This window comes from Mytilus californianus, unplaced genomic scaffold (assembly GCF_021869535.1).
Source record: "Mytilus californianus isolate M0D057914Y unplaced genomic scaffold, xbMytCali1.0.p SCAF_4, whole genome shotgun sequence".
Taxonomy (NCBI): Eukaryota; Metazoa; Mollusca; class Bivalvia; order Mytilida; family Mytilidae; genus Mytilus; species Mytilus californianus.
Genome location: NW_026262690.1, coordinates 20839173 through 20861455, shown reverse-complemented (window position 1 = coordinate 20861455; position 22283 = coordinate 20839173). Strand labels below are relative to the sequence as shown.

The window sequence follows — 22283 nt, the reverse complement described above, 5'->3', positions numbered from 1 at the left end:
ATTGACAATGCGTAAAAAAACATAGTTCCTTCCATTTTCTACTTTATTTCAATTAATATAATTCCATGGTCAATGTAATAAAAAGAACAACTAATCTGAGAATTGAAATATCAAAAATATGTTCAACTCGTGAACGAACAGCACAAATAATTAACTCATGCACTATGCACATTTGTGAATTAATGTGTTGTTCAGTAATTTGTTGAATATTCTTCTATATTTGAATTCTTTGATCAGTTATTCTATAAATAATTGATCTTCCCTGCACCCTGCTCAGCTCTTCTAATAATTCATAATCACATCTGTTTTTAACCAGGCCTTAAGGAGTTAGACTCAGAATTAACAATGAAGTCTTTATGTTTGACATCATGTTGAAAACTTTGAAACCAACTTATCGAGTCTCTTCCAGTTAGCTTGTAAAACAAAGAAAATGAACTGTTTCAATAACGATAATCACACAGATACATTTAAATTCATCAATCATCACATTTTCCTGATATAGATATTGAAAAATATCATCTGCTTCATATGATGTGAAGCTTTTAGAGCTTGTTCACTAAATTCATTTGCCTAAAAAGCTTTACATGGTGACAAGCATATGATATTTTTGAATGTAAATATGCCAAAGATTATGATTTTTCTGTAATAAATCAAAGACATTTGTGACAGTCTTGTGACTGCAAACTGATTTGAATGTTTATTTCATTTTGATTTAACTAGTGTGCTTTTACTACTTAATTATGAGTGCTTAGTCAACATACTGCAAGTACACATTTTTAACATCTTTGGTTATACCCAACCAGAGATGAGTGCATTCTACCATAAGATCACTGATGTAGTATTTAATATATTGAGTACTGAAGTAGCATAAAATGTGTATTAATGTGTTCCCATTTTGTAGAATAGAACTTGGGTATTGCTCTGCAAAACAAATAAGTACTCAATTGATAATTCTTCACTGAGTTGGAAAATAAATTATAGCTTGGCATGAAAATAAATTTATGTTAAAATGTAGAATCAGTGTTAAATTTTCAAATTAAAAAAAAAGAATCAAATATCTTTTAAAACGTGACAAATTCCCATTATGTTATAGAACAAATATATAATTGAATTTATCTTTCAGGGAGGACCATAGAAGAAGTCAGGCTCATATGGAACAAATTACAGAGGAAGAAGTCATGGCTTATATAAATGTAAGAAAACAGGCTGTATGATGTAATAGTGTTTCCCTGGCATAGAAATGGTGTAGATTGCAAGATACATTGTTTTTATAAGGTTGAAAGGAAAACCAGTAGCAGCAATTATTGCTTAACTTTTGTGATAAGAGCATTTAATAAGAGCCACTTAGGCAATAGTATTTGGTTGCATATATGTTAGCATATGGAATCCTATTTCATTGGAGAGCGTTTAGCACTGCCTCATAAGTCATTGTCAAATAAAAGAAGGTTTTTCATTACTTCAATGTAAACGTTCTTGGAAAGAAACAGCTTCCAATAATTACTGATTTGTACAAGCATTGAGACATGAATAAAAGAAGATATTTGGTAAACACCAATTATAGAATGATCTAACAATACAAAATACAACAAACAGATGAATAAAAGGAGATGTGGGGTAAATGTCAAGGAGACAACAATCCAACAAGAAAAAAGACATCTAGAGGGTAGTATATAGTCTTCAATGTACCACCACAATATGTCAAGCTCTTAATTGTCCAGACTCTAGTTATGAATAAATCTACAGATCAGTTGTGAAAGGACTCAACAGAGACTATCAAAAACTGCAATCAGTACCAAATTCCCTAAATGACAAAACACAGTAAGAAATAAGACAACCACTGACAAGGTTCATGATTTCATTTATTTATCAAACATTGACATTGTTCATTGACATTGAAATTTTTGGAAGTTTCCTCATAAAAGTTGATAATCATGTCAGTGTAACAGGAACCAGTATAAAAAAGTCAATGATATTTGGTGTGCATTTGCATTAGCATTGGTACATTCCAAAAATGTTGAGCTGTTTTTGTTTAAAAACAAGAGCTGCTTGCTGTATAATCATGATGATGCAGTGTTCTCCCCAGAATTTTCAAATAGCATCATGGAAAGTAACATAGCACTGGTTTTCCCAAAAATATAGCACCATGGCCCCTATACATTCTATTATAAAATTATCCAAGAAAGCACCATGGTAGAAAATATAGCACCAGGGTACCATGGTGCTTTAAGGGCCTGGGGAGAACACTGCGATGGAATAGTTGTGTATGTTCATCTAGTCATATGTTGGGCTATCACCTGATCATTTGTGTTACAAGCAAATTGTTGAAAGATTGGAAACTATATAATACTTCTTCTTTTCAGTATGTTCTATCACAAGTCAAGTGTTGGTCAATATGCATTAGTGCTTTGTATCGTAGATGTTTGCTTCAGAGGGGCAGAAGGAGAACTGTTGAGAGATCCATGATGCAACTTGAGGTACAGAAAATTTGTTCATTATTCACATATAGATGAAAGGCACATCCCTTTTGTTTTAAAAAATCATAAAGATAAGAATTTTAACTTCTTTATAAACCCATCTAAACTGAGATGAAATTTTATGTCCCTGGAACATCTCTGCTAGACAAGGTAAGTAATAATGCTGACAGTATTGATTAATTCTAGTACAAATGATACTATATGTTACCATGATATTATACTTAAATTTGATAGAGGTGAATTTATTGAATGTTACATGTACAAGTCACAAAAAGAAGAGACATTAGTTAAAACAGAAATTGTACTAGACTTTCAGACATACATATGATGCATTTGTAATGGTAGATGGAATTACAAACCCCATGGGAATTTTTGGTTTCATATTACAACATTGATAAGAAACAAAACCTATACAAGTTGTAACAGTATCCTAATTAATGTATAAAAATTTCCTGTCAAAAATGTTTTTATTACCATAAAACTAATTTTTGTCAGCTAAATTTTTCTTAAATATATTTTATTTTGAACTTTTTTTTGTCAAATTAATAATACTGACACCAATATAGAATGAAAAGTATCATAAAACATTACTAACTATTAAGTTACTAATTGTAAAAGTTGTTTTAACTTTACAGCCTTGTGTATCCTAATAAGAAAGGTCACATTTATGTCTACAACATTATGACAAAACTGTTGGAAACAATTTCCAAGAAGACAGTTTTTATCTTTCAGAGACTAGATATTCACTAAAAATATAATCTATGTAACAGTCAATATAAACCTGCTCATTATTATAAGAGTTGAGGTAGCATATATGAAGTTTTCCCTAAAAATGCAGGTAGTTCTTTTGAGAATAGTAAATGCATTGCCAGGGCCCTTGACCACAGTAAGTTCCAAGTAAAGGACTCGGTGTTTACTGAAGGGTATAAAAACAGTAACATTTAGCCAGCAGTACTCTTTTAAGGCCAAAATAATTCAATTTTACTCAACAGAAGTTGTAGCAATTTAAGACGATTTAAAATGTTTTAAATATTTATTACAGGAACTTGTTAACCAGACAAAAAAGCAAGACCCTCCAGCAGGTGAAAGGTTACATCTTTTCTATAGTGCAGGTATTCCACCTGTCTGGATAGTACAGGTATGCATTCTTAAGTGCAGGTATTTTATTTGTCTGGATAATGTGGGTTTGTATGCAAATAGACAAGATCTCCAAGATTTTCACAGGTTTTAGCTATTCCACAGTGCTAAGTTTTCAACTTGTCTTGATGTATAGGTATTACATGAAAGGAAACCATCCCTTTGCAGTAGATATATAACAACTGTTTGATAGGTCAGGTATTTTCCCTGTCTAGGTTGTACACTGCTGTACACACAAATTGTGAAGATACATCAGCAGGTGAAAGATTACAGCTACTGTAAATTCAGAAATTATTGCATGCATTTATTATTGCGATTTTTCAACCATGGACAAAGATGCGAGATTAATTATTGGGATTTCAGGAAAAGTTGCATGCAGATATATGTATATATGTATCAGATATCAGTATGCGAGTTCTTATTATTGAGATATTCACACAGTCGCATTATTCGCATTAATAAAAACCTTGCAATAATTTCTGAATTTAAAGTATTCATAAAAGTGTTCTGCTTGTCAATATAGTACAAGTATGTATGCAAATAATCAAGATTATTGAGGCAGTAAAAGGTTACATCTAATCACATATCAAACAATACACAATCAGATAAGAGAAACAGTACATAGACATCACTTTTTAATTTTGAAACATAATCCCCTGCTTTGAGAATTCCATTGGTTGCCTTCAATGCATATATACACCAATGTGTAAATAAGTTAAAAACGGGTTTGAAAAACTTTTAGATTGATTTGGAAACAGTGATAAATAGCCAGGTGAAACGCTTCTGATGGAGAGTGAAGGGCAACTTAACATGATACAAACTTAACTTAGTTCATTCATAAGACTTGGTATATGTTGCTACATGGTCTTTTGTTATTGAAGTTGGAGGCTGAAGATTAACTAAATGCACAAAGATTTTTATTTGGATGGTTTTGGCAAAGAAATTAGCAGAATCAGTTTTGTGTTGCCATCTGATAAAAGGTCACAGATTGTGACTTTTGCAACTAACAGAGTAATACCTAGGTACCCTCAAATACTTTATTCACATACATCTCGGTGAAATCTATCAGCATGCAAAGACTAAAATTTCATAGTACAACTTCAATTGCTTACTTGGACCTGACCCTATATACTATGAAATTTTATCTCAATCAAATTGTTAACATTCCAATTAAGTTAGAAATCTTGTAAATCACAGAACAATGTAATACATTCATTGTTTGAAAATTGAGAAAATAAATAGCAAAAGACAAAAAAAGGAGATAATACTGATTAATGTTATAACATGGATAGCATGTCATAAAATACAACCAATTATGTTTCAAAGAGAAGTTTAATGAAACTTCTCTTTGGTGAAAGAGGGGAAATATGATATTTCTTCTATACAGGTTTTGGAGAAGGGGGTTGATTATAAATTGAACTTTGATGAAATATAGTAGAATTTTCCTTGAACAGAAACATTTAGCAGACTTATTACTGGATCTTGGTGCTACCGGTGCAGCATTAGAAGTATTTGAACGCTTGGAATTATGGGAAGATGCAATAAAATGTTATCAAAGACTTGGAAAGATGGAAAAGGTATATTTATTTAAAAGCAAATGGACAGCAATCAAAATTCTTATGACCACCCATATATAACAAGGGTCCTAAAAATATAGTTGTGTTTCCAATGTATGAGGATTAAGATAAAGGATAATTAAAGAGAAAATTTTTTTTTTTTATCATTATATCCATAACCATTTCAGGCATGAATGACTACCACTGTTTATCTGAAAGTTTCCCAACAAAATTTAGGGTCTATCTGAAAGAGATGATCAGACATATGAAGTACTCATTTAATTTTTATTGAATCAGATATGATTTTGAATTGATCAAATATCTGAAAATAATAAGTTGTTTCCCTTTGTATAACATTGTTGCATAAAATGTACTGGGGTATAATGAAATGAGGTGATTTTGTAATGGATAATACTCAATGGGTCGTATTTAAACGTAAAACAAATAGTTGGGCAGTGTTATGTTCATGTCTGTCTTCTACTCCTTCTGGTGCTTTAAAAATGTCCCTATAAAATAAATTATTAATTTCATCAACAGTATCATCCAGGATAAACTGACTGCTGTATCATGAAGAAATGACCAGCAACTGCATAAAAAAAAATGTTTCATATTTTCCAGGCAGAAACAGTCATAAGAGAACAACTTCAAATCAAAGAGACTCCAAATATGTGGTGTTTCCTTGGTGATGTTACCAGAGATAAAAGTTATTATGAGAAAGCTTGGGAAATGTCCAAACATCATAATGCTAGGTCACAGAGATGTCTTGGTTATATTTACTTTGCTGAAGAAAATGTAAGTACAGACAAACTATGGCCATTCAATATAGATGACATGATGAAAACTGTTTCTCATTATTTGAACTTTTCCTATCATTCAGGCTTATGCAAACTAAATAAATTTTGCACAAAAATTCAGGATTGAACAATTAAAAGGGAAATCAGAAATTTATGCTTTTATATAAATAAAGTCAGTTTTTTGTCCTTTTGTCGCAGAAAGCTCAACATGGGGATAATGAGGTGGCGGCTTTAACTAACTCCTTTTAAAAAGCTTTATATTTTAGAAGATGGAAGTTCTGGATGGTTCATACTTTGTATATAGATGAAGTTTCCATCTGTCATATGTCCATGGTCTTTGACCTCATTTTCATGGTTCAGTGACTACTTGAAAAAAAATTTCAGATTTTTTGTAATGTTAACTTCTCTCTTATCATGAAGAATAGGATAACTATATTTAGTATATGCGTACCTTGCAAGGTCCTCATGCCTGTCAGACAGTTTTCCTATGACCTCGACCTCATTTCATGGATCAGTGCACAAGGTTAAGTTTTCATGGTCAAGTCCATATATTATATACTATAAGCAATAGGTCTACTATATTTGGCATATGGAATGATTGTAAGGTGTACATATCCAACTGGCAGGTGTCATCTGTCGGTGACCTCATTTTCATGGTTCAGTGGATAAAGTTAAGTTTTTGTGTTTTGGTCTGTTTTTTGTTAAACTGTAAGCAATTGGTCAACTATATTTGGTGTATGGAATGATTGTAAGGTGTATATGTCTGTCTGGCAGGTATCATCTGACCATGACCTCATAATCATGGTTCATTGGTCAATGTTAAGTTTTCATGGTTAAGTTTGTTTCTTAGATACTATAAGCAATAGGTCAACTATATTTGGTGTATGGAATGATTGCAAGATGTATATGTCTGTCTGGCAGGTATCATCTGACCTTGACCTCATTTTCATGGTTCATTGGTCAATGTTGAGTTTTCATGGTTAAGTTTATTTCTTAGTTACTATAAACAATAGGTCAATTATATTTAATGCATAGATTGATTGTAAGGTGTACATGTCTGTCTGGCATGGTTCATCTGACCTTGACCTCATTTTCTTGGATCATGTTAAGTTTATGTGATACTTGTAGTAAAGCTTTATATTCAGGACTATCAACATAAATTTAATGGTCAGTAAAATAGGCGAGATATTTCAGCGTGTGCACTCTTGTTTTTAAATTCAGAGTGAGATATGTGGTTAAAATAGATATAGATATAGATAAATATGATATGTTTAAACAAGGGAGATAATTAGTTTGCCATAAAAGTTACACTATATTTGTATTAAAACAGGTTTATCAGAATCTCTGTTAACACCATAGATTAATTTGTTGTAGTATGAAAAGGCACTTGAGTGTTTTGAGAAGTCCTTGAAAGTAAATTCTCTTCAGGTAAGTGATACAAATCTTTGATTACCAATAAAAGTTAGAAAAGGAAAATATATCAAAGTACCTGTACTAAGAATTAAAAATCTGAATTTTGTTAGGCAATATTTTAAAACGCACAGTCATTTTTAAGATGACACAGATAACTTTTTTATGAGGGACAGTAAAATCTAAGAAAGATGTAATTTCTTACTAGACATGTATCTACATATCTCTTGACTGTTTATTCTTACAGACTATCTATGTGATATGGGTTTTGCTTCTTGTTGAAGGCAGTACAGTGACCTATGAGCTTACTTTTTGGTCATTTGGTCTTCTTTATTTTTATATCTCTAAACTATTTATTTTTCAGACTCCTGTATGGTTTACTTATGGATGTTGTGCTACAGCTTCACAAGATAATAAGTTAGCAGCTAAAGCCTTCAAACGTTGTGTTATGATAGACACAGATGTAAGTCACTTATTTACACAGCTAAAGCCTTCAAAGGTTGCGTAATGATAGACACAGATGTAAGTCACTTATTTACACAGCTAAAGCCTTCAAACGTTGTGTTATGATAGACACAGATGTAAGTCACTTATTTACACAGCTAAAGCCTTCAAAGGTTGTGTTATGATAGACACAGATGTAAGTCACTTATTTACACAGCTAAAGCATTCAAACGTTGTGTTATGATAGACACAGATGTAAGTCACTTATTTACACAGCTAAAGCCTTCAAACGTTGTGTTATGATAGACACAGATGTAAGTCACTTATTTACACAGCTAAAGCCTTCAAACATTGTGTTATGATAGACACAGATGTAAGTCACTTATTTACACAACTAAAGCCTTCAAACGTTGTGTTATGATAGACACAGATGTAAGTCACTTATTTACACAGCTAAAGCCTTCAAACGTTGTGTTATGATAGACACAGATGTAAGTCACTTATTTACACAGCTAAAGCCTTTAAACGTTGTGTTATGATAGACACAGCCTTCAAACGTTGTGTTGTGAGAGACACAGATGTAAGTCACTTATTTTTACAGTAAAAAATAAAGTATCCTTAAAACACAAGATTTCTTCAGATTTCTTAAAATATGGAGAAAAGTCAAAATATCTTAAAGATGAATAAATAAGTTCATTCTCCAAGTACACAGTATTGATTACCTTGTATTAAGGGGGCATTAGCTGTCGAATTCACGTATATCCAAATAAAGTCTAAAATAAACAATTTACAGTGCACTTCCTCGATAATATGTATCAGCATTTTGTGTGTATTTTAGTCTACTCGCCATCTAATTAACCATTGAGGTGATCTCCGAAGACTGCCAACGGTCATATAACCCTATATAAACATAAACATAGATAGCGAACTCATGCATTTGGATTTTTCTAGGTCTGTTTGATTTCATATTTTCTAGGTCTATTTGATTTCATATTATAGGTTTAAAAAATATGTTAATAATGGTTTTTACCTGTTTAACAATGAGTTTTTGTAGATAAAATCAGTCAACCAAATGGTTTACCCTTGTATCACTTTCAATGTTGACATTCTTTTCTTTTTAATAGATGAACACGCCTAGTTCGTGCGTAACCCATCTCTAGCTAAGGGGTTCAATTGAAGTTCACATGAATACGGATTTAATGAGAAGGAATTATTCACTTGCAAATGAATAATTCATTAGCAATGTTTCTTTTCTTATTTTGACAAAACTGAACCAAACTGGCTGCTAAAAGCGAATTATTATATCACTATTTCACTTTCATGAATGATTGAACAAAAAAAATCATATTTTATTCTTTTCTATATCTCATAGCTAATGTCCCTGTAAATTATATATAAGCTGCATATTGACTTTACAATGTTTATAGCAACAAACATTTTTCAAATTCTGAAAACCTTAGGCATATTATGACATTTATGACATTAACTTATTTATTTTAGAATTTTGAAGCTTGGAATAACTTAGCATCTGCATATATAAAACTGAAAGAAAAGTAAGTAGTTTTATCAAAAGTGAAAAAAGTATTCAGTCATTTTTATACCCCCGCTTATACCCCCGCTTTAAATAAGGGGGGTATACTCTTTTACCTCTGTCTGTCCATCCATCCGTCCATCCGTCAGTCCGTCCGTCCGTCTCATGAATATTTTTCATCGCATCTTTCTCAGGAACTACATTACAAGGATTTCTGAAATTTGGTTTCAGGGGTTATATGAGTCAGCTATACCATGTGATGCGTTTTCAGATTCATTACTTAACAACTTCCTGTTCACCGAACACTTATATCATTTTACACATGACATCCAAGTTGAAAATTTTCGTCACATTTTTCTCAGGAACTGCATTACAAGGATTTCTGAAATTTGGTTTCAGGGTTTATATAAGTCAGCTATACCGTGTGATGCGTTTTCAGATTCATCACTCAATAACTTCCTGTTTACCGTCAAGTATTTGGGCTGGGGGTATCATCAGTGAGCAGTAGCTTGCAGTTTCACTTGTTTGTCTAGCATGTAACATTTTGTTATCGATGTGAAACATAGTGATCATACAATCTGTCATGGGTGTTGTTGGCATTTAGGTTCAGTCTTTGGTTAAAGTTTTTTAGACATCAGTAAATTTATCAAACCTTCCTGAAATTTTACCAAATTTGAATTGAAGCTTTTTTATGATCATAAAACAATATCAAGAGCATAATTGGAAATATTATTTTTTCCTTTTTCTGTATTTTACTGATAAATTGACTCTTTTTGCAGTTAACATTAAGAAACACCTAAACGGATTAAGTTTTTCAGATACCAATAACTATGTCAAACCTTCATGAAATTTTATGAATCTTGGACTAAATTTTTTTTATGATCAAAAGACAGTATCAAGAGCAAAGTTTGGAAAAAAATGTGTATTGTGTTAATCTGTAATTTACTGAAAAAGGTCTTTTTTTATTGTTTTGCAGTTAACATTTAGATACAGTCTGGGGTTAATGTTTTTTATACATCAATGACTTTGTCAAATTTTCTTAGAATTTCAAATAAAAATATGTTCTATTCATAATAAACTCTTCATAGATACCAGGATTAAAATTTTGTACTATAAAATAGATAAAAATGGATTGTTGAAGTCATGATTTACTTTTACAACAAAGGGCTTTTCTACTTTTCAGGAGTAAAGCTTGTGCAGCACTTAAAGAGGCATTGAAGTGTAATTATGAAGATTGGAGGATCTGGGAAAACTATCTGTTGGTAATGTCATTACAAAAAATATATACCAGTATATATATTTAAACAGATTTAAAGGGGCATTAGCTGTCAAATTCAAGTTCACCGATTTGACTCAAATTCTCATATTTGATTTAAAACATACTAAAAGGTATATCCTAATAACAAGAATTCCTAGAGAAACAATTGCACACTAACATTTTTTAGTAATTCCCCTTGGAAATAGAAATATACAGAAAATAACATTGTTAGTGATCTCATGCCTACATTTCTATTAAGATATTAATTAAAAATATTAGCATTGTAACTCTGTTCTTAAAATCCACCTGTGTTAAGTTTTTTTACAAGTTGTTCTGAATTATCGTTAAGTGTTTGGACGTTAACATTTTATACACAAAAATAGCATGCACTATTACCCATGGTATCTCATTAGCAAATGTCAAAATGATATATACTCTTGTTCCAGGTTTGTACTGACTGTGGGGAATTTAGTGAAGCTATTCATTCATATCACAGACTGATAGACATTAAAGACAAATGGACAGACCCAGAGGTATGTTGATCAAATAATCAATACTTTTTTTCTCAAACATGAAATGCTTTTCTGATGCAACTTTGTTTTATTTTATTTTGATAGCACCAAACATTTCATGGCATCAATTCCACAATTGATGATCTGAAATTGTCCATGCGACCGCTGTTCTCCTAGGTTTAGGTAAGAAGTCCTAAAACAAGACATAGAGTAATATATGAATCTATCAGTGAATATTTATTCAGAATGGGTGGGGTTTTATGATTGAACTTGATGTACAGTGGGTAAAAAACACCTTTGGTACAGAGGGAAATAAACATATCAAATATAAAAGTAAATCATCAAAACCAAATACTTGCAAAGTTTTCATACGACAAAAGCAATACTATGCGTACTTAAATTTAATTTCATTGGAAAAATATTGGGGAGAATTTAAATTTTTTTAGAAATATTAGTTTCTGTTGTTTGGATTAGGATGATATATAGAGATTCTGATTTACAGATAGGTTACCTTTAACAAGATGAATCAATTAAATTGAAACAAAAAATAAATCTTAAACAGCTGCTAAAGAATCTAATTTCAGTATATTTTTATAGAAATGCTATATACAAATTTGATAATCATTAAGTGTGTTGATTTCAGGTACTGGGAGTGCTAGTGCGAGTTGTCGTAGAAGATATACCAGATTGTAATGGCAAACCAGGAACCAGTTTTAAACAGAAATTACAAGAATTATTTGGGAGAATCACATCCAAGGTAATGTGCTAAACTAGCCTTAAATTGATTTTTATACCCCCCAACCCCTTTGCACACATCTATAGGAATCAGCCTGTCTGTATGTCTAGACAAACTTCTAATTATGATATGCAGATATTCATTTGGGTAGGATGTTTCCAACTATTGAGTTATTTTTTAGTGTTCTGTTCCTTTCACCTTAGAAATTTTGGTGTTGTCCTTATGTAGGTAGAATGTTCCTATCTAGCCCATCGTGCCTCTTTGAGCTTAGGAGATTTTGGCTTGTCTAGTATATCTAGATGAGCTTAAGAAAATTGTTAACTACTGATATGCATGTATGTAGGATGTTCATGCATCTAAGACAAAATCAAATAAAACACTAGAAAAAAGTTAAAATTTATATAATCAACCTATGATTTAAACCCCTCATACATTTTTGTACTTTTGGTTGGCTTGGACTACAAAAACTCTTTTTTCTGAGATATGAATGGCTTTACATATAATTTCCATGTTCCTATGAATATAGGAAATTATAATATGAGGTGCTTCTCTCACTTTCAACAGCGTGATAAAATTCTCAATATATATCTATACTTAGCGCAGACGCAGAGATGTAAATATTAATTTGAAGAAAAAAAACAACAGAAGTTATTCCTATTTATTATGATAAACAGAAGTAATGCATCCGAGCTTGGAAAAAATGTATAAAATTAAAATAAAATAATTTTCCACGAAATTAATGAATGATTTTGGCACATTTCATTTCAAAACACGACATCATACCTATATATGAAAACTTTCAGGCTAAAGGTTATTCTGTTACGTCTAAGCTCCAAATTCCAATAATATCACATTAGAATGAAGTTTTGAGTAAGGATTAGTTTATTTTATATTCTATTGCATTGTTGGCAGGTTTTTGGGTTTCAGCAATTCAACATGGCAGCTCACTCCTTAGTTACAACATGCATGGATTTGACATCAAATAGTAGCCTACGAAAACAAATGTTTGGGTTTAGAATTATAAGGATTTAACACATTTTTTTCTAGAGGTTATTTAAAAAATAATTCATGCAAGCCATAGATTTATTGGAAACTTTAAGCCTTATCTTACATGGGGTAAAATAGAACAGCCAGACATACGGCAAACTTATCTTCACTTCAGTTTTTTAAATAACCATATTTGCCCTATAACAAAACTAACCCCTAATGAATTTATCATTCTAACAGGTTACAAATAACTCGAAGATCTGGAAGCATTATGGTCAGTTGACTAATCAGGGAACAGACAACAGTCCGGAAATACAACAAAAAGTAAGTTTTGAGCACTTTAGTTTTTTATGCAGATTTAAAGAAGAATTTCTTATCCATTATTCAGATTGTTAAGATGCAACAAAAAAACATTCAAAAAATATTTTGCCACACAGTGTCTTATAAAGAAATTAATTTATTAGCCCCAATTTTTTTCTGGAAGACTTTTGCTCATATGTGATTTAAAAAAAATATACTGGTATGTAAAACAACAATTTTTGGTCTGATAAATCTGTTATGACATGCTTTTGACATACAAATGGCATTCATAGACTGACATATCACTATTACTAAAAAGTGATATATTACCCTTTTCATTTATCATTCAAATGAGCTAGTTTTTGAAGGATATATACATTTTTAGGGCTTGAATGTGGGCTCTTATCACACATTTTTGAGAAACTTGGTAGATTTACATTACAGGTGTTACAGTACCTTCAGAAATCCCACAGGTGTGTAGTACAGGATGTTAATTGGCAGGTTGATTTAGACAGGTGTAAAGAGGTAGCCACACAGTCTGCAGAGTTAGCTGATAGTAAGTCTCATCTACTTAGTATACCATACAAAAATGGCATTCTAGCTAACATAATCCTATCAGCTATATACCATACAAAAATGGCATTCTAGCTTACATAGTCCTATTGGCTATATACCTTACAAAAATGGTATTCCAGGTCACGTCTTATCGGCTATATACCATACAAAAATGGCATTCTAGCTTACATAATCCTATCCGCTATACACCTTACAAAAATGGCATTCTAGCTTACATAGTCCTATTGGCTATATACCTTACAAAAATGACATTCTAGCTAACATAATCCTATCGGCTATATACCTTTCAAAAATGGCATTCTAGCTAACATAATCCTATCGGCTATATACCTTACAAAAATGGCATTCTAGCTAACATAATCCTATCGGCTATATACCATACAAAAATGGCATTCTAGCTAACATAATCCTATCGGCTATATACCTTACAAAAATGGCATTCTAGCTAACATAATCCAATCGGCTATATACCTTACAAAAATGGAATTCTAGCTAACATAATCCTATCGGCTATATACCTTACAAAAATGGCATTCTAGCTAACATAATCCTATCGGCTATATACCATACAAAAATGGCATTCTAGCTAACATTATCCTATCGGCTATATACCTTACAAAAATGGTATTCTAGCTAACATAATCCTATCGGCTATATACCATACAAAAATGGCATTCTAGCTTACATAATCCTATCGGCTATATACATTACAAAAATGGCATTCTAGCTAACATAATCCTATCGGCTATATACCTTACAAAAATGGCATTCTAGCTTACATAATCCTATCGGCTATATACATTACAAAAATGGCATTCTAGCTAACATAATCCTATCGGCTATATACCTTACAAAAATGGCATTCTAGCTAACATAATCCTATCGGCTATATACCATACAAAAATGGCATTCTAGCTAACATTATCCTATCGGCTATATACAAAAATGGTATTCTAGCTAACATAATCCTATGGGCTATATACCTTACAAAAATGGTATTCTAGCTAACATAATCCTATCGGCTATATACCATACAAAAATGGCATTCTAGCTTACATAATCCTATTGGCTATATACCATACAAAAATGGTATTCTAGCTCACGTCTTATCGGCTATATACCATACAAAAATGGCATTCCAGCTTACATAGCCCTATCGGCTATGTGAGTGAGCTATTGACATTAAAAGTCAAAAGAAAAAACAGAATTATTCCAAGAGTTATAATATCGAAAAAAAATTAAATGAATGGCAGAACAACACATTAATTCACATATGCATGTAATAAGAACAGTTTTATACGTCTGAAGGCAAATAAACCAGTTATTATTTAATAAATCTTTTAATGGATCCATCTGCCTATTCAAACAAATACAGTTTTTTTACATAAACAAGAAAGAAATCAGTTGTATTGTTATTATTTGTATCACTTTAATATTTATTGCAGTGTACACAAAGTGCAGTGAAAAAGCTTCAACAAGCATGCAAGGCATACAGATGTTGTCGTCTGCTAAACTCATGTTGAAAGGAGTGGTCACAAAAATTAAGGTAAAATGTTTTGTTATGCTACCAGTGTTCTCCACAGGGCTGAATAAATTTGAAATAGAATGTATTTTTAAAGTGGTGTTAAAATTTTAGGATAAAACCTGCTATCTTAAATCCCATGGTACTATTTGAAAGTCCTGAGGGAGAACACTGATAGTTGAATCATCATTTTTGACCTGATTGCACAATGGGCTAATCTGACTTATAATATGATGTACCTCGCTGTTATTTTCCTTAGTTTTACTAAATTATATGTTTGATCCTTACTAGCTTTCAAATAGATGTTCCCTAGAGCAAATCATAGTTTAGTGTCAATGTTATTTATATAGCCTTTCAGATTACAAAAGTATTTCAACCCATCCATTTGAGTTTTTGACCCATTTAGCAAGTACTTGAACATAACATTTTGATCTTGCACATAAATACTTAGTTGGAAAGTTAAATTTATCTTTCTGAGCACATTGTAAACCAGTCTAACCTGTCCAAACTGAGATAATGTACCAGGGTATATAATGATTTTCCTGTGGTGATTCAAATGCTTGTCCATTCAGATATATAGAATAATGGCATTTTCATTTTTGATACTGACTTTATCAGCAAGAATATCAAGCGAGCCATTAGAGGGAGCTGTTATTCGATCTGATAAAGAAGGTATCAAAAAATATTATTATCTTTTTATTGGCAGTTTGTCCTAACTGTAGGTTTTTTGGTTAAAAATATGAATAACGTTGTGATAGTTGTTCGGTTGTATGAATGAAGTCATATGCATTTCATTGATAAATTGATGCAGATGGACATGAACATGTGACGTTGCTGCACTGATACATGATGTCGTTGCCTTATATTTCGAGTATCAAGTCCTGTCCATGATCTTGAAAATATTAGGCAGTAAGATCAAAGGGAAAATGTACAAATTGCAGATAAAAAGTTGTTTCTGTCCAGAAGGGATTAGATTGAGACAGGTATCACTAACATTTAGTGATAGGTTTTATAAACAGAATATAAATGAAAATAAAATCAAAACACATACTGAAGGAAAATCTAGTCGCTATTATATTTGTTCTGAAATCATAAATGTGGTTACAAAATTGCACTTTATTGAAAGTATAACTTTGAGATAAAAGGAGCAATAAAAGCACTGCTCTTTTGCTATGGGTCCTTCTTTTTTATTATGAATTGTAAAATGCAAAGTTAGGATAATACTGTAGAATGTTTGAACTATTATTTGTATAGTTTATACTATGATTTTTTTTTCAATTGTTCTCTTTCTTGTCTGAATAAATTTCATTTTCAATTTTTATTTATCGTTTTTCTCTTTCCAGCAACAACATACAGATTCACTGACAGAAGAATTAAAGCCAGAGGTTAAAGATGTTTGTGATTCTCTTGATCAAACATTGACTGAAATTATAGACAAAATAACTCATCTCAAGGGTAGCTGATAGATATATCATAATAAAATATTTAAAAACAATAATGATCTGTTTTTGTTTAGTAGGCAAAAAAGTTAAACGTATGACATGTGAGATTGTTGTGAGAAGGACAGAAATTCCTATATGATGCCCTCAACAAGGACTTCCAAATTTATAAGGAAAGAAAATATGACAATTAGCTAATTTTCTAAGAAATAATGTTATAAAATTGTCCAGTAGCCAAATGTTACCAACAACCATTTGATTATTTTCTGGCCTGGTTTAAATTACAATTACAATTACAGTTACAATTTGAAGTGGTCTCGTTGTAGCTTGTTCATCTCGAGTACAGGAAGTCGTGGGTTCCACTTTAAAATTAGAATTGGCTGCTTCTCCGCTAAGCATGCAGCATTTAGGAGTAAGAGCAAGTTGGCTTAGAGTCCGAATAATGTGTCTGGGAATGGTGACATGTCTTCCTGCAGACTGTTACCTTGTGAACAAGCACGTTAATAATCTGGCTCAGTGTGTCAGTATAGTACAAAGCAGGGTTAATATTCATATTACATTAATATGTTCTCTTCCTGAATATGCATTTAATTTGCCGCTTGACATTAAACAGCCATCAATCATTAATCATTATTACCCTATTCAAAACAAATTAGGTACAGAAGTAAAGAAGTGTAAAATAACTAATTAACAGGTGTCACAAAACAGAAAAAGGGATTACCGGAGTAAATGTTAAATGTCAGTGTTAAACTGTATAATCCACAAAATGCATTTAGGTAGACATTTATTTCAGCACACTTGACCCAAAGGGCCAAGTGAGCTTTTCTCATTGCTTGACGTTTGTTGTCCTTTAACTTTTACAAAAATCTTCTCAGAAACTACTGGGCCAAAATTCAACTTGGCCACAATCATCATTGGGTTATATAGTTTATAAAAATGTGTCCGATGTTAATAGAGAAAATCTAATAGGGCAGAAATGTTCAGAATGTTGAGATCTACCTATTGTACATTTACATCAAAACTGTGACATGACTTCTAATAGGAATTATTGACCTTAAATTACGAATTCAACTATTTTATTCTATGTTTTGCCTATTATCTTAAAAACTATAATAGATAGAGAGAAACTTTAAATGGCAAAAAAGATCAGCAAAACAAGATCTATTAATAAATCTATTGACCGAAATTGTCAGTTGACTCCTTATTGGAATTCATGCCCTTTAATGACGATTTTTTAACATTTTTTTTGGCATTTTTGCTGAATACCTTAAATAGTATAATAGATAGGTAGAAAGTTTAAAAGCAAAAATTATCAGCAAGACACAATCTACAAATAAGTTTAATGGTGAAAACTTTCTGTAGACTCCATATTGTAGTTTTTGCTCTTTAATGACGATTTTACCAATTTTTGGTGGTTTTTGCCTATTATTATCTTCAAAATAAAATAGATAGATAGACACTTTTACTAGCAAAATGTTCACTAAGACAAGATCTGAAAATAAGTCAACATGGTCAAAATCGTCAGTTTACTCCTTAATGAAGTTATTGCCCTTTAATGATGTTTTTTTACAATTTTTTGTGATTTTGCCTACTATCATAAACACTATTATAGATTGAAACTTAAAATAAAAAGCAAATATGATCAGCAAGATAAGATCTAAAATAAGTCAAATTTTGCAGAAATTATTTGTAGACTCATTATAGGAGTTGTTGCCCTACTAAAAAAAAATAGCAAGAAACTGTTAACAGAAAAAATTACCAGCAATACAAGATCAACAAAAAATATATTTTGTCTTGACTTATATACTAGTCTACAATCATGACAATGCTGGAAAGTGTCCATTGTTGAAGATGCACATAGGACCTAGGTGACCGACACACTGTAAGAGCCTTTTAAGGATTACTATTTGTGTAATTCATATTTGTTTTCCAGCATTTAAAATTTGATTTAAGAATGTACAGCCAAGCAAAAGAATCGAAGGTCTGTGCTTATTGTATCATTTATTTTTTGGAAAGATTGGAACTATTTTTCAAATTTATTCCTAAGGATGTAGTCAGTCGAAAATTTAGTACCAACAATGCAAATATTTCGAACCTAATTTCTATTTCAAAAAAACCGGTAGACATTATCTATTAACCAAGCTCTCTTCTTTACCTGTAAATAAACTACATCAAATTTTGGAGGAATGCAACACAATTCCATATTGCAGTCCTAAGTATGAAATCGTCCAAATTATAATTGCATATTGTTATTCTAAATTGTTTCCCAAAATTGATCGCCCCGAAGATCACAAAAAACATTTTATTAAAACTAAATATGTCAATAAAGGTTTTGATTTTGTAAATATTGCCGGTATTTTTAATGATAATTCTGTTGAAGAACAAATTCCCGGCTATTTTGATAATACTGAACTCCCTCTTATTTGTTATGTATACAAAAAATCTACCCGGAAATATGTGTTCAATTACAGCGAAGTGTGTAAAGATGTTAATATCAGTGACAATACACCTACGTCATGAAATTGCAGTAATTCCGAATACATTTATGGCCCCAGTTCCAATGTTATAACAGGAGAATTTAACATCGTTCGTGACCGAGAGTTGAAGTCATTCCTCAGTAAAGGACCTAAATATCGTTCCCCGTCTATTATTAATTGGAATGAGTGTTGTAACATCATCCACGACTCACACCGTACTTACTGCTCTAAATGGATAAAACGAGAAAAAGCTGACAAGAAATCATTAGATTCTTTTTTTAATTCGATAATGAACATAGTTGATATACATATTCAACATTTTAAAGAATATTTTACTCCTAACAACAACCATAATAGCCCTATTTCTCGTATCAAACATAAGCTAAAATAACTCGACAAGGAATTTGTTTCTGTCCCGGCTGATAAGGCTGCTAACAATATCATTATTGTTTGGCGTAAATTTTACATTGAGGTTCTGAAAAAGGAAATCACGAATTCACCAACATTCCAACTGACTCCATTTTCGGAAAATGACATCTGTAACAAACATAAACTTTTAGCTACCTCTTTACAAGCGGAATCAATTACAATGAAAGTTCCAACTGTGTACTAGCTTCCGAAGCTACACAAAAATCTTTCTGACAAATATAGATTTATTTCGTCTTCAAGCGATTGTTCCACTACTAAACTATCTATTATACTTACTAGTACATTTGGTACAATCAAAAACCTGGTAATAAATTGTTCAAATAAGGCCTTTGAAAATAGTGGAATTAATTACTTTTGGAGTGTCAAAAATTCGTTGGAAGTACTTGATAAATTGCATGCTTATATTGGTGATTTCGAATCTGTTCAAAGTTTAGATTTTTCTACCCTATATACCACTTTGCATCATAATCTTATATTAAGAAAAAATTCACACATCTGATTAAATTGGCATTTTAAAAGTCAGAATGCGAATATATATGTTCAAACTCTTTTAGGTAATTTTTTAGTAACAACAAACAAAAGAACTATTGGACCTGCTTTGATACTATAACTGCCCTTGAATTTTTACTAGATAGCATTTTTTTTCGCTATTGAGATTCCGTATATCGTCAAGTTATTGGAATTCCCATGGGGACTAACTGTGCACCACTTATTGCGGACCTGTTTCTGTATTGTTATGAGTTACAATTTATGACTAAAATCAGCAAAGACCCATCGAAACAACATCTGATTAAAAAATTTAATAACACTTTTAGATATTTAGATGATATATTGGCTCTCAATAATGACGACTTCAGTATGTACACTAAGGAGATTTATCCTGCCGAACTGACCTTAAATAAAGCTAATACTAACAATGAACACTTCCCTTTCCTGGATCTTGATACTAGTATCTATATCTTTAACGGGAAGCTTAATACCAAAATTTATGACAAAAGAGATGATTTTTCATTTCCTATTGTTAATTATCCATTTTTAGATGGTGACGTTCCCTTGTCACCATCTTATGGTGTTTATATATCTCAACTTGTTCGATTCGCTCGTGTATGTAACAACGTATTTGATTTTAACGAAAGAAATCTCTGTATTACTGAAAAATTATTACACCAGGGTTTTCGATATCGCAAACTAGTCAAAACATTTACTAAATTTTATCATCGATACAAGGACATCATTCGTAACTATAAATTAACATGCAGACATCTTATACGTTCAGTTATTTCACATCCAAACTTTTATGGTAATATTCTTTACAAAGCACAAAAATGCTAGCATTCACCTCAAAAGCTAACCAAACCTTTAAACAGACTTATTCGGAAGGGATGTAGTTACGATACTGTTGTCAAGTCATTAAGGATTGCATATTTTGGTATTAATACTGATTCACTCATAGGGTCTTGGCGTCGGAAATAAACACATTTATTCTAAAACCAGTTGTTTGCATGATACGGGTTATGTTCTTCTCATATATTTTATGATGGTATGATACTAAACCCCTAACGGGAGGGATTGTACTTGATTTTCATATGATGAAGACATAATCTTTCAATCAGTTTAATTGAGGTCTGGAGCTGGCATGTCAGTAACTGCTAGTAGTCCTTTGTTAATTTATGTATCATTGTCATTTTGCTTAATTTCTTTTGTTACCTATTCTGACATCGGACTCGGACTTCTTTTAAATAAGTTTTACTGTGCGTATCGCTGTGTGTTTCTTTATTCTACATTGGCTAGAGGTATAGGGGGAGGGTTGAGATCTCACAAAACATGTTTAACCCCGCCGCATTTAACCCCGCCGGATTTTTGCGCCTGTCCCAAGTCAGGAGCCTCTGGCCTTTGTTAGTCTTGTATGTTTTTTTAATTTTAGTTCATTTATATGTTTTGGAGTTATGTATGACGTCCATTTTCACTGAACTAGTAAACATTTTTATTTAGGGGCCAGCTGAGGATCACTTCCGGGTGCGGGATTTTCTCGCTGCATTGAAGAGCCATTGGTGGCCTTCGGCTGTTGTCTGCTCTTTGGTCGGGTTGTTGTCTCTTTGCCATATTCCCCATTTCCATTCTCAATTTTAGTCATTCTTTACACACTTAATTATTGTTCCTAATACTTTTCATGTTTATGAAACTATGCACCAATGAACATTTAAGAAATGGGTTATATCTTCAGAGCAGTTTATACAATTATTGTCATTAGTTTTGTCGATTTGTTGGCGAATTTTGGTCTTTTTATTAAAGTAAGAGTTCTAATACGATCCCAGTGTGATTGACTCAAAGGTGGGATCTGCTCCTCCTTAATACATTAATACAATTCCTTGAAATTGTTCTGTAAATTATGTCATAAACATGAAGGATTATGGATTACAGATTAATTAGGATTTTTTTTTCTCAAAGAAAAGACAAACAATTAAATCTGTATAAATAAAATAATGCAAGTGGGGTCTGAAATACGTTCCATTATCATCTGTAATCAATCCATAATTTAGGTTATAATTATCAGTGAGGGGAGTGACACGCTTTTGGGATGTGGGATATAGGGTGCAAAAAAATGTGGGATCTGATAAAAAGAAGGAAAACAGTGGGAAGTTGGAAAAAATTATAAAGAAAGCAGTATTTAAGAAATAAGCACTCCCCACATTAGGGAATT

At 31.8% G+C, this 22283-nt stretch overlaps 1 protein-coding gene across 1 annotated transcript in view; it reads left to right on the top strand.

Annotated features, from left to right (window-relative positions):
- LOC127737653 (tetratricopeptide repeat protein 27-like) overlaps nt 1-16735 on the top strand; it is a 28093-nt gene extending 11358 nt beyond the window's left edge. Inside the window, exons 10-24 of the mRNA XM_052248512.1 lie at nt 1124-1193; nt 2361-2474; nt 3517-3612; nt 5066-5188; nt 5786-5959; nt 7336-7389; nt 7736-7834; nt 9316-9368; nt 10530-10608; nt 11051-11137; nt 11760-11873; nt 13080-13163; nt 13584-13695; nt 15161-15261; nt 16581-16735. Coding sequence (XP_052104472.1) covers nt 1124-1193; nt 2361-2474; nt 3517-3612; nt 5066-5188; nt 5786-5959; nt 7336-7389; nt 7736-7834; nt 9316-9368; nt 10530-10608; nt 11051-11137; nt 11760-11873; nt 13080-13163; nt 13584-13695; nt 15161-15261; nt 16581-16700 — 1480 coding nt within the window. The 3' untranslated portion in view covers nt 16701-16735. The remainder of the gene's footprint in view (nt 1-1123; nt 1194-2360; nt 2475-3516; nt 3613-5065; nt 5189-5785; nt 5960-7335; nt 7390-7735; nt 7835-9315; nt 9369-10529; nt 10609-11050; nt 11138-11759; nt 11874-13079; nt 13164-13583; nt 13696-15160; nt 15262-16580) is intronic.
- Nucleotides 16736-22283: the final 5548 nt, after the last annotated feature.